This window comes from Mixophyes fleayi, chromosome 2 (assembly GCF_038048845.1).
Source record: "Mixophyes fleayi isolate aMixFle1 chromosome 2, aMixFle1.hap1, whole genome shotgun sequence".
NCBI lineage: Eukaryota > Metazoa > Chordata > Amphibia > Anura > Limnodynastidae > Mixophyes > Mixophyes fleayi.
In genome coordinates, this window is record NC_134403.1 from 363,399,845 (window position 1) to 363,413,362 (window position 13,518).

General features: G+C 43.2%; 1 protein-coding gene across 7 annotated transcripts in view; it reads right to left on the reverse strand.

The window, feature by feature from the left end:
- The window catches only part of C2CD2 (C2 calcium dependent domain containing 2), a 56,345-nt gene extending 43,101 nt beyond the window's left edge, over positions 1–13,244 (reverse strand). For 4 of the 7 annotated variants that reach the window (XM_075197289.1, XM_075197294.1, XM_075197293.1 and 1 more), the window contains exons 1-2: positions 7,167–7,254; positions 1,164–1,969 (exon numbers count right to left, since the gene is read on the reverse strand). In XM_075197289.1, coding sequence (XP_075053390.1) covers positions 1,164–1,415 — 252 coding nt within the window. In that variant the 5' untranslated portion in view covers positions 1,416–1,969; positions 7,167–7,254. Of the gene's footprint in view, positions 1–1,163; positions 2,024–7,166; positions 7,317–13,060 lie in introns of those variants that run through there. The other 3 variants (XM_075197291.1, XM_075197290.1, XM_075197292.1) reach the window with 3 other exon arrangements.
- Positions 13,245–13,518: the final 274 nt, after the last annotated feature.

Consider the following 13,518-nt stretch of genomic DNA (forward strand, 5'->3'; position numbering starts at 1 on the left):
TGATGATACCTCCTTCTCTTCTGTGGCTCCACTTAACGAACCAGAGTTAAGTTGGGAGTTAGGGCAAGTAGTTAGGAGTTGTAAATATTGCAATCAAAATCTTTTGAGCCAGGCAAATACTTCGAGCTGGAGGCACGGACATTGGCAGTGATTACACGCCAACCTGTAGCCCCACAGATTACATGCCAGCCTGCGTTCCCTGTACCTGTACCCCAACACACGCCTGACTGGTTGCTATGGGCAACAGCACACACCTGACTGGTCGCTATGGGTAAACAGGCCTGGACAACCCGTCGTGCGCCAGGTGTTGAGAAACTACAAGTACCATAATACCCTGCCAGCTATTGGCTGGTAAAGCATTGCTGGGGATTGTAGTTTTACAACCTATAGAAAGCAACAGAATAACACCCAACATTTAGAGTCACGAAATTGGGACAACCTAAGCCCCGCCCCCTTCCACACAGCATTTTAGCACTTCGGGACACAGCAGTAAACATTATAATCCGCTAACACTATTTACCATAGCAGGAGCGGCTTTCACTCCACTTGGAAACCCTGCGTGTAATGTCACAGAGTTTCCGACCAGAGCAGCATTAAACGCTGTAATGACATGATCCATTCGCAAAGCTGGGCCCTTTAGCTATAAACGCCAAGTGTTGGAACCTTTAGAATCGGTACCTGGCATTTAGCGCTTACAGATACAGCTCTAACACACAGGAGAAGGGGACGCTGTCCGGAGCTAGCCGCACAGAACCAGGACTTCCTCTGGTCGCCAGGCCACCATGTTTAGTCGCCATGGTGACCCAGTAACAGGGATTTTCCATCTTTGAGTGTGGAGGACTGAGAACATGACAGCGCAGACAGAGGTAGCACCCAAATCTTTAAGTTTGCTCTTAGCCTACAGAGAGGGATAACCCCGGACTAGGCACAATAAACTAAGAACCTATTGGGGCATATTCAATTAAGCCACAACATCATGGCTGCGCATTTTATTGCTATTATGGTACTGCAACATCGCGGATTTCCCTTCGCAACCCCATGGAGTGCAAACGGCAGCCCGGGGTGTTGCAGTAACGCAAAGTGCTTTTGGGTCTGTCCGATGGACACTTATTAATATTAATTCACAGCGACAAGAGAAAAGTGATTTTATTAACGACACTTACCCCTCTTTTCCCAGCCTCTTCATTGAGCGCACTAATCCACGCCTTCAGCCACTGGTTCCTCCAGCTACTCAGAGACAAAATCCAGGACAGGAGAGAATCCGCCTCACCCAGCGAGTTCGAACGCGTGGATTTTACTTTCCGTCTCCACAAACCGCCCACACCGTACTGGAACAGATAGACGCCAAGCGTGACAAGAGCGGCAATCAAGAGGGTCCCCAGGCATAGGGACTGAGCTTCTTCCATCAACGACATGGCTTAGTGCAGTCACAACATCTAGGACGCTCCCAAAAAGAGGTCACCGGAGAAGATTTATTAAAAGCAGCTGTATTCCTGTAGATGCTCCCAATTCCCCACAGGGATAGCTCATAAAGGTAAAAAATAAAAGAAAAAGAACCACCGTGCACATTGCATGACTAACGACCCTGCAGAGGAACGGGTGAGGTAGGGTCACCAGGCTGGCAGCATCCCAAGGTGAAGGTGAGAGGACAATCCCTGGTCTGAGCAGGTGACAGAAGTTAGTCCAAGTGCAGTATGTATTAGACTCTCTCTCAGCATCACTGGTCCTCGCAGCTAGAGGAGGGGGTGGCAAGCTGGCATGGACACGATAAAAAGAAAGTCCCTGGCTTCAAACCTGCTGGAGGAACGTCGTCATCTCTCGTCTCCGCGTTGCAGCTTGAGGGGGGAGGTCGGCAACAAACACGATCATTCTCTTCTCTCCCAGGACACCTCGGAGTGTCGGTAGCAGCGATGGGGCATTTAGGATATCCGGGAACTATCTGCCTTCTTACTGGAACAGCGCAGTTTCCCTGCAGGGAGCAGTAAAGGAGTATTAAAGGCACAGCAGAACCCAGAGGCCGTCACTAGAGAAGAGAGTGGACGTTAAATAAAGCATTAGGTAAACTTCACTTATAAAATCTATGTTGGCAGAAGCATCATCTTGCTGTACACAGCCAGAAAGCCAAGGAAAACAATACTAACAGCTTAATATGACAACGTTGTCGTGACTGGTTTATAAACATAGTGCTAAAGAGGAGACAAACTCATTTTATTCATCGATACAATTTTGCACACAAGTCTCCACATTTACTTTTTGGAAGCTGCCACTGTTATCCTTGTAACTTTTATCCCTCAGCCTCAGCGACTTGTCACTTATTGCTATGATGTAAAACAATAGGTAGCCGCACTGCCACAGGTACAGGTCACTACCGGCAACTCTTGTCAATAGCCTAGGTAGCCTGAGTTGTGCTACCTGAATGAATGCATCTGCGCTATTACCAAAGAGACCAAGCTGCTGTGTAAGGCTCTTGTGGGGTCCTGTACACAGAGCAATTCCTGATCAGTAAAACAGAGTGGAAACACATTAATCCTCTTTTATTTTTGCAACAGTTCATTACTGTAAAAAGACACAAAAAAGCATTTTATTCCACGTCCCTTAAACTATCAAGGAGAAATGATTTCCAGACATCCAAAAGTTAATATTCCGGCACCACCATACAATGCACTGTGAAGCTTTTGTTTATTCAGCCGTGTTCTATTTATAGAAAAATACATATTTGTAAAGTATATACATCCTGTTACCACGGCAACTGACATAAACCTCAAAGGTTGTTTAAACCTCACTTTAAAAGAATATATATTGTCATGCATTATAAACTGTTATCTTAAAGTGGAATTACAATCAATAACTTCCGATTCAAAAGTACTTAAAATTGCTTTATCGATCCCATTCTACGTCTTTGGTGCCCGGCCGATCTATTGCCGGTGGAACTCTATGCAAATGAGGGGGGAGGAGTCAAACGCAGCAGAAATGTAGTAATTCAGTATCTTCCACAAACAAACTCTTTTTATATACTTTAAAATGTCAGAAAAGATGTTCACTCTGATAATTTATTGTGTCTCACTAAGGGTCATTTGTGAGCTTCAAAAAAATAAAACAGAGGGGTGCACTGCTTTTTAATGGTGCAAATACATCAGAAAGAGACTAGGGACAATTTGGTAGCAGCCAATTAACCTACCAGTATGTTTTTGGAGTGTGGGAGGAAACCCACACAAACACGGGGAGAACATACAAACTCCACACACATAAGGCCATGGGCGGGAATTGAACTCATGACCCCAGTGCTGTGCGGCAGAAGTGCTAACCACTGAGCCACCGTGCAGCCCATGTTTGAAAACCTCTCAGCTTTACCCATTCATCCTACTGAAATTAATGGGAAAAGCTCCACCTACAAGACATTTGGGGGTAGATTTACTAATGCTTCTAAAAAGCAAAAGTGGAGGTGTTGCCCAATAGCAACCAATCAGATTCTACCTACCATTTTCTAGAATGTCCAAGATAAATAATATCTAGAGTCTGATTGGTTGCTATTGGCAACTGCACCATTTTTTTCTTTTTAGAAGCATTAGTAAATCTACTCCTTGGACACTATGCTGGAAGTGTAGGGACCTACAGTTTTTGTGTTTCCATGTGCCTGGATTCCCCAGCAGTGTTAATCAGTTTATTATGCTAAAAGAAATTCAGAAGTCTTTAATTGAGTGGTAAATAATTTGTTAACGCTGTGTGGTTGCGCTGAATGTTGAAAGCTACCACTGCAAAGCTTTCAATATTGAGCAGAATGAAAGTGATAACAAATGCAGTCACCAAGTAACTATGCTCTGAGAACACAGAACCACAATTACATAATCAAAAAAATAATAATAAAAATGCAGGATCTCTTGGAATACCTCCAGCATTGTGTCCAAATGTCAGCTTTCCTTAACTATCCATTTGGCTAGTGAAGGTAAATGCAACAGAGGTTTTCTTATTCATTTTAGTGTGTCCACTCATTTCAGTGGGGTTAGTAGAGTGCCGGTGGGAACGCCATTGAAATGAATGGGCCCATTCATTACAAAGCATATAGGAGTTTTTTTCCATCACTCTTGTTATGTACTTATCTCAAGTTTCTAAAACCAATGAAATTTTTTTGGGCAGTTTTCAAGTTTGACTTACTATCATAAATTCACCTGTTCTACATTTATCAAGGAGAAATCATTATTTCAGAGATTTTTTTCTTTATTTTGGGGGGGGGTCTGAATTATAGGACAACTTGCCTTTAACAGTCTCATGATAAGGAAAATTACCCAAAAAGCTCTTAAAAAAAAATATATATACATATATTTCTTCAAGGTGACCTTTAGTGGATGACCCCATATGTGCGTGTGTCTGGAATTGTATGTAAATGTTTATAAAACCACTGCACTGACAAATATAGCTTTCCTCGCACTTTCCCGTGTACGTATAACAATGCAACTAATTCTTAAGTTCCTGTTCTTTTTTTCAAAACATATTTTCCAAGTCAAATTATATAGAATCCCCTTAGCTGGAAATTGTCTGTTATTCAAATGTATCCGACAAACTCAAAGCTGGGAGGAAGTTAGGGAAGAGCAGACAATGAGAACTGGGTCAGTACAAGGACTTCTTTAGAATATTCACTATTCCACATGTTGTTTAGAACCCAGCACTTAGTCATTTGCTTCTCACCCGATGGAAACATTTATAAACATTGTTATTTAAAATTTGGCCCCATACGTACAACAATAAAGTGAGTTAAAGAGCTACGCGTCTACCCCATTCAGGTGATCATCATCATCACCATTTATTTATATAGCGCCACTGATTCCGCAGCGCTGTACAGAGAACTCATTCACATCAGTCCCTGCTGCATTGGAGTTTACAGTCAAAATTCCCTAACATACACAAAGACAGACTAGGGTCAATTTTGATAGCAGCCAATTAACCTACCAATATGTTTTTGGAGTGTGAGAGGAAACCGGAGCACCTGGAGGAAATCCACGCAAACACGGGGAGAACACACAAACTCCACACAGATAAGGCCATGGTCGGGAATTGAACTCATGACCCCAGCACTGTGAGGCAGAAGTGCTAACCACTGAGCCAACGTGCTGCCCATAAATTGAATAAATTGGCTTTTAAATGCCTTACTGCAAATATTGACTGAATACACGGCTTAATCTACCTGTGTTTTTAAACAACAACTTTATATCACTCAGTAACATTTATTTACATTGTCCTGAGATATACTTTCTTTTATTTATGATTGTTTACATACTGCCAATAATATTGCACAGGGCTGAATAAAGAATATGTAATTGTTCAGATCAGTCCCTTCCCTATTGGAGCTTACAATCTAAATTCCCTACCGGATATACACACAGACTAGGGTCCATTTTGTCAGAAGAAAATTAACTTACCAGTATGTTTTTGGACTGTGGGGGGGGGAAACCTACACACACACCGGGAGAGCATACAAACTCCACACAGATAAGACCCCAGCGCTGTGGGGAAGCAATACTAACTATCGCGTCACTGTTATATACATAACTTCACTCTGCACATCATTGCATCCCATGCAGAGAGTAGAGCAGATCTGCGTGGTATCCAATGGCAACAGAAATAAGCCAGATGGCATGTAGACATTATTGAAAAGCACAGAAGGACGCCAAAACTATAAAGCAATAGATTTACAAAAAAATTACAAATCAAGCTATAGCAAATTAAAGCAAAAGTTACAAGCCAAACCTAAGCAAACTAAAGTCATCTTTATCTGTCACTGTCTGGACACTTTTAACTACAACTTAAAATGTCACAAAATTACACAGAACAACTTTCTAGAGTTTTTCTCATTTTTTTCCCCCCGGAGCTGTGAACTGTCGCTTTCCAGCCTTAATAGTGCATAAATGAAAATGGCAATAACCTGTCCTTGGGGTTTTAATATGACCAATTAATTGTGCAGAACTATGAGATGCTTGATCAGGGACACTACTGCAGTAAAAGGTTGGAAAGAGAAGATTAAATAAGAATGTATTGTTCAATATAGTTTTACAAGTGCTGACAACCCTTCCTAGTAAATGACTATATGGAACTATAGGAGTTAACCCATTCAGATACAAACTTATATAACACTACCGGATAATGTATGCTAGAGGGTTTAGACAAAATGTGATGATCATCATCTCTATAAAAGAGAAATAGATGTCACATTCCGCTCTACACCTATTCATTAGCCAACCACAATGAAAGTTATATTACAATCAGCCCTAAATGATCTCCTGACTAATTTCCTTCCTAAGTAGGATCCTAGCAATAAAATCACTTCTTCCACTTCAAGGCACCATAATTAAGTGAGAAATAATAGGCACCATTAAAAACAAAAAGAGATACTGCAGGTGTGCAATGGAGTAAAACAATAAGACATACCCTGGGTCTGAAAAGGACAGAGGAAAACAAAAAGACATCTTAAATATTACAACTGTTTACATTGATGGCAGACAGGGGGGGGGAAACATCTTCCCTGGAGGTTATTTTATAGGGTCAATCTTATGCAACATAAAACAAAGTGACAATAAGTGACAGAGACCTACACAGGAACACAGGAGGGGGCACCAATAAGTGACAGAGTTCTACAGAAGAACACAGGAGGGGGCACCAATAAGTGACAGAGTTCTACAGAAGAACACAGGAGGGGGCACCAATAAGTGACAGAGTTCTACACAGGAACACAGGAGGGGGCAGTGAAGTGTTAAACCCTGTGATCTTTTGTTACTTCCTGGTGAAACAAACAGGAACTGAACTCTCATTGTTGAGAATGGGGCAATGAAAAGTCACACAGACACATTGTATCAATAGTTTCCAGAATGCGCTCAGATCACAGCAGCCAGAGCAGAGAGATCCCACTAACACCCCAACCCAGAGTCTCCCAGCATTGCACAGAGAGGGTCCCTGCTGATCCCTATACCAAGGAGGTGTTATAGGGTGATATAGTCTAGCCCCCTGCTGCAGCCCCCTCCCCTCCCCTCCAGAGCCCACAGCACAGCCTGGCACTGCACAGCTCCCACTGAGCCATCAGACTGGATCTGCCTCCTGTGCCCATGCCAGGGGCTGCTGTGACTCAGTCATCTGCCCTCTGGATGCCACAGACCACCGTTCCTGCACTCAGTTCCTACCTGGATCATGTGACTCAGCAGTCCCCCAGCTGCCAGGCCTTGTGATCTCAGCACTGCAGGAGCTCCAGCACCGGCTGCCGGCCAGAGGGAAGCCGAATACCTGGAGGCGTGGCCAGGGGATAGCACGATTTGCATAACCACCCCCTCCCCTTAGTGTGATTGGAGGAGGCTGCAGTGGGCGGTGCCGGCACAGTACACACACATTCAGCGCAGGCTGACGGGCGGGGTTAACTCATTAGGTGCTGGAGGGGCAGCCTCTGGCTGGCTGGGGAGGGCAGGAGTCACCAGGGGGCATCACCCACAGCTCCCCGGGGGCTCCTGAGCTGTCAGTCAGGTGTCAGAGGACAGCCATCAGGATGTGCACACTCCTCCCAGTCACCAGCAGAGTCCAGTCCTGGTCATCACACCTCCTGCTGTCTCTTTTGTGGGGGTGGACTACAAATCCCATGATGCAATAGTCAGGGGAGCTCTTAAGTCAGTAGGACCAGGCTGCAGTGTAATGAGACTTCAAGGACGGTTACTGAATGAATGAATCATCCACAACAATAATAATTAAAAATAATAATTAAAAAAAATAATGATAATGCAAAAGATGACTCAATGTGAAGCGAGAGCAGTTCACAGCAGATTGCTTCTAGCAGGAGTATGTCGTAGGTTATCAATGTGATGCAATTATATAACATAGCAAATTATGCTGCAAATGATGCAGAATATATTAGAAGTTCCACAGAGTTGAGCTAATATTTATGAACAGGAAGGGTCTGATTTATTAAAGAAGGTAAAGCAAAAAAATGAGTAACTTTGAACCTTGGCAAAACCATGTTAAAATACAAGGGGTGCAAATGAGTTTATTATTTTGCACATAAGGAACATACTGGCTGTTTTTTCATGTAGCACACACATACTTGATAGCTTTATTATTACACTGACAGTAAAGGTTGATCTAGGACATGCCCTACCCCAACTAAAAATCTGTCCTCACTTTTTATATTTACCTCCCCCTCCAATGTAACATGGTTTTGCCCAGGTGCAAAGTTACTTTTTTTTTAGCTTTACTTTCCTTAATGAATCAGGCCCATTGTGTTTAGCTTTGTTTTCTGTATACCTTGGGTAAAAAACAGTGGTTGATTTTCTATAAAGAATCTGCAGAACATTTCCTCCGGGTGCTCCGGTTTTCTCCCACACTTCAAAAAACAAACAAACCATACTGGTAGGTTAATCGGCTGATAACAAATTGACCCTAGTCTGTGTTTGTAATTGTGTCTGTCTCTGTCTGTGTGTGTATGTTAGGGAATTTAGACTGTAAGCCCCAATGGGGCAGGGACTGATGTGAGTTCTCTGTACAGCGCTGCGGAACTAGTGGCGCTATATAAACTGAAATTCTTTTTAAAATGTAAGAGACTAGTTCTCCAAAGTAAAAAGAAAACATTTTAATCTTGATGTATTCCCGTGGTAAAGGCTGAAGACAATGAGTCATCTTGGGTGGGCATTTAAGTAAAAATAAGTAGGAGAGACAAGAATGGCGATAAGCGCAGGTGTGACCAGGGCCGCCATCAGGCGGGTACGGGGGGTCCTTTTTTACCGGGCCCGGGCTCACCAGGGGGCCCGACGGCACACACTTACCAGGGGCCCCGCTGCCCTTTCCTCCAGTCCCCGACGTCTCCGCCGCTGTCTCAGCCTGGCTGACACCGTGACAGCCAGGCAGCAGAATGCGATCGCAGGGGCGGAGCAATCATTCCCCTGCGATCATGTGATCTGTCTGTGACAGACAGGCAGCTGTCAATCGTGATCGCCCCTGCGATCATGTGATTCTCCCTGACGATGAGTGATGGTTTGGTGTGACCTGACGTCACATGATGTTCCCTCCGCTGCTGTAAGAAGGAGCAGCAGCTACATCATCTGGGTAAGTATATTTTAAAGATATTTTATTATCACCTTTTTTTTTACCCCAAATTTTGTAGGAGATTAGGTTTACAAGTATGATAACGGGTTACGCTGTATTTCTTGAGGGATAATAGTTATCTTCTCCCTTAATGTCATAAATGAAGGTGTTCTTTTTGGGGGGGTGTTCGCACATTTCACACATTTAAAAAATAGTTCAGTTAAATAATTAAAAACCCAAACCCTCCTTCAGTAATTTATTGATACAAAAATAAATTATTTTTAATCCAACGCAATCTTAATTTAGAATCCAAGGAAAACTGTAATCCAAACCAGATCTTTATTTAATCCTAAAAAAATTGTACTCCAAGCTAAATAAGTGACTCTGACCACAGCTCTCTGAGCCTTGAAGTGGATGGGCTACAGCAGCCGTGGACCACAACAGATTCCCCTTCTGTCAGCTAAGAACAGGAAACCGAGGATGCAGTGGGCACAGGATCACCAAAACTGGTCAGCCGTAGATTGGAAACACGTCACCTGGTCTGACGAAACTCGATTTCTGCTGCGACAGGCAGATGGTAGGGTCAAAATTTGGCGTAAACAACATGAATCCATCCTGCCGTGAAACAAAGGGGCAGCCTGGTGCTGTTATGTTGTGTGGAATGTTTTCTTGGCACAAATTAGGCCCATTATTATCAACTGAGCATCATTTAAACGTCACAGCCTACCTGAGTATTGTTGCTGACCATGTGCATGGGGCAGCACGGTGGCTCAGTGGTTAGCACCTCTGCCTCACAGCGCTGGGGTCATGAGTTTGATTCCCGATCATGGCCTTATCTGTGAGGAGTTTGTATGTTCTCCCCGTGTTTGCATGGGTTTCCTCCAGGTGCTCCGGTTTCCTCCCACACTCCAAAAACATACTGGTAGGTTAATTGGCTGCTATCAAAATTTACCCTAGTCTGTCTGTGTCTGTGTGTGTGTCTATATTAGGGAATTTAGACTGTAAGCTCCAATGGGGCAGGGACTGATGTGAATGAGTTCTCTGTACAGCGCTGCGGAATTAGTGGCGCTATATAAATAAATAATGATCCCTTTATGGTCAAAGTCTACCCATCATCTAATGGGTACTTCCATCAGGATAACACGCCATGTCACAAATCCACATCATCTCAAGCTGGTTTCATGACAATGAGTTGAGTGTACCCCACAGTCACCAGATCTTCATCCAATAGAACACCTTTGGGATGTGGTGGAACAGGAGATTTGCAGCATGAATATGCAGCTGACAAATCTGCAGCAACAGAGTGATGTGGTCATGTCACCGTGGACCAGAACCTTACGTTCTCAATGGCAGTTTGCATTCCATATCTCTTATTTATTAACAACAGTGTGCTTCACAGCGCTTTACATTTGGGAACAACAATATAACAGTCAGGGGTGTATATTTATTAAACTGCGGGTTTGAAAAAGTGGAGATGTTGCCAATTAGATTCTAGCTGTCATTTTGTAGAATGCACTAAATAAATGACAGCTAGAATCTGATTGGTTGCTATAGGCAACATCTCCACTTTTCCAAACCCGCAGTTTAGTAAATCTAGCCCAGGGTATTAACAAATAACAGGTAGAAGACCCTGCTCGCAAGTTAAGGTCTATAGAAAAATGGGAGATTGACACATGAGACTTTGTGCCGCAGATTGCATGTTGGTAAAGTCAGATTGTAATAATGAACTAGAGATGCTCAGGCTCGGTTCCCCGAGAACCGAACATACCCAAACTTAGTAGATCTGAGTACCGAGCAGAGCTGTCGCACGCCCTCAGACTTGAAAACAAGGCAAAACTTGATCGTTACATTGTTGGATCTCGCAAGTTTTGGAATCCTTTTTAAGATCTTCTCTGCCACTGCTGTGTGCCAATGTGTCCTAGATGTGCTCGGAACTGCCGTGTGTTTGTGTCGTTGCTCTGTCGCTTACCATCCAGCCAGGTCGCTGCAGTATTTGTCCGAAAGTGTATGAAAATAATATTGTGACCTGTGCGGTAGTCAAAATTGACTGCAAATTACTTGAAATTAGTGTTATTGAGGTTAATAATAATGTAGGGACAAAAAAAAGAGCAAAATTATGTGATTTTAGCATATTTTAGGATTTTTTCTAAAACATCCAAAACCAAAACACACAAGGGCAGTTTTGCCAAAACCAAAACCAAAACACGAAGGTAATCCAGATCCAAAACCAAAACCAGTTCACGGGGGTCAGTGAGCGTCTCTATCATAAACCAATCTTTGTGGGTGTGATGAAACAAGGTATTAATATAACGTGAACCAGTCTGCACGTCGTTTCTTACAAAGTGTGGGCTATAAAATCATATACTTTCTCCGTATTTGCCAATCATATTTATTTATTGTATTTTTAAGTGGTAATATCTCAGGTAGCAAGGTTTTCTTATTTTGTGTATACATGCTGACTAGTCCATTGTTTCAGCCCAGACAAAAGGATTATTGTCCACCTTTTCTGTATGAATGTACATCTCATTAGAGGGTATCATGTGTTAGTGGAAAGGCCCACAGATAGAGCACTTTGTTTAATTACAGAGGACTACATTGTGTATTTAAATGTAATGTCTCTGCATTGTGACCTCTTCTGTTTAAACAAACTCTGCTGTGTAGCCATAGAACAATACCTGTCCCTAATTGTATCAAGAGCAAATCATCTGCTATCCCATAAAAAGTAAATTCAGAAAAGGACCAATCAGGCAGGTCCTGGGACTCCCCAGAACAGCAAATAGGCATTCACTACCCAGTGACAGCTGAAGTCAGGCTGGCATGGAGGCTTAGGTCTCTGCCTGGTGCCCGGGAAGGGGCAATCGGTCCCTGGAGTACTGCCTTTGTCCTGATCTACCTCTCCAGGTTTTGGGGAGCTGTGTGTCCGCCAAAAGCGGAGTGACGGTGACCCAGAGATGCTGCCTTGCTGGTAGCCTTAAAGGAAAGAGGATCTGCATCCCAAGAGACGTTTAGCATTCCCCAAGAGGCTAGGATACTGGTGAGGTGGTTGTATTATACCCTGCATGTTGTCTGTCCCAGAATGTAGTGTTATGTGTTACAGGTTATTATTTGAATATTATTATTGCTGTTTGGTGCTACCATTTGTTTAATAAATCTATTTATATTATTTCAGATATTTGCCTGGGTGATTTTTGAAAGTAGCCACCAGGCCGTACGGTCCACACAGTGGGGCTATAGGATACAGTCACAAAACAATGTAGGTGTCTTGCTTGAGTAAAGAAAAGTAATAAATGCAAGACTTGCATAAACTAAGTAGAGGGGTGGTAACCAGGCACAATATTTTAGGTAGGTTAAGAAGGTGGTTCGGAAATTTGATAAGTTTGTCAAGAGAGGAGTGTTCCCACAGTTGAAGGTTTATAGGTCATGGTGTACAAGACAGGGAATTCCAGAGAGTGGATCTAAAAAAGGGTCCTGTCTCCCGGAACAGGGGCAAGTAATGAGAGAGAAGATGAGAGACGCAAATTTTAGACAGAGGGGTCGAACTGAGAGATATTTTGAGACGGGTAAAGAGTTGTACAGATAGTGGACAAAAATTGGAAACAGTTGAGTGTTGTACCACCCCATGCAGCCAGTAGGGCCTGCAGGCACTCTGGCATTGTCTACAATATATGGAATTGCACCGTTCCTGCACAAGAAAGTCAACTGACGCCTGATCGATACTAGTGGGAAACACTGTCTTATGTATCATTGCAGAATATCCCATAAATACATAATTGGGTTCAGATAGGTAACTGAAAAAGCCACGATATACAGATAACATTGGTGTCATGCTCATCAAATCGTTGGGCAGCCACACATGTTCTGTGGATGGTGACATTGTAATCTTGGAAGACACCCCTCAGTACCATTAAGTATCAGTTAGCATTGACCTTGTCTTCTAAGGGAACGATTGCATTCAAACTATGCTAGGAAAATGCCTGCCACAACATTACAGAGCCACAAGAACCCTTCTGACCTGATGACACGGGAATGATGAATGTACTCCTGCTAGCAGTTGATGTAACTGGGCAAAGAGGCGTGGACTCTAACACGTCCCTGGTTCACCAGGGACGTCCGCAAGGAAGCTTTCTTGAAGGTTGTGTCCCATTGCCTAACAGCAGGACACATTCTATGTCCGGGCCGGCCGTAAACTTGTTCTGCTGGCAAAGGGCCGTGTACTACCGGAAGTCAGGTGTCTATCCCCGCTGTGAGAGGAGAGAGCGAAGATGGCGCCTGGCAACAGTAATTGGTCTTTTATCATACATTCGCACAAACACGCATACTTATAAAATAGTAACATTAATGGTAGTTGCAACACATAGTCAGTTATGTCGAAATATAGTAGTATTTATATGTTATATCAGAGTTACATACATATTAGTGAAATACACGGAACAGGTTGAAGGAATAACATCATGAGTGGTATCATAATAA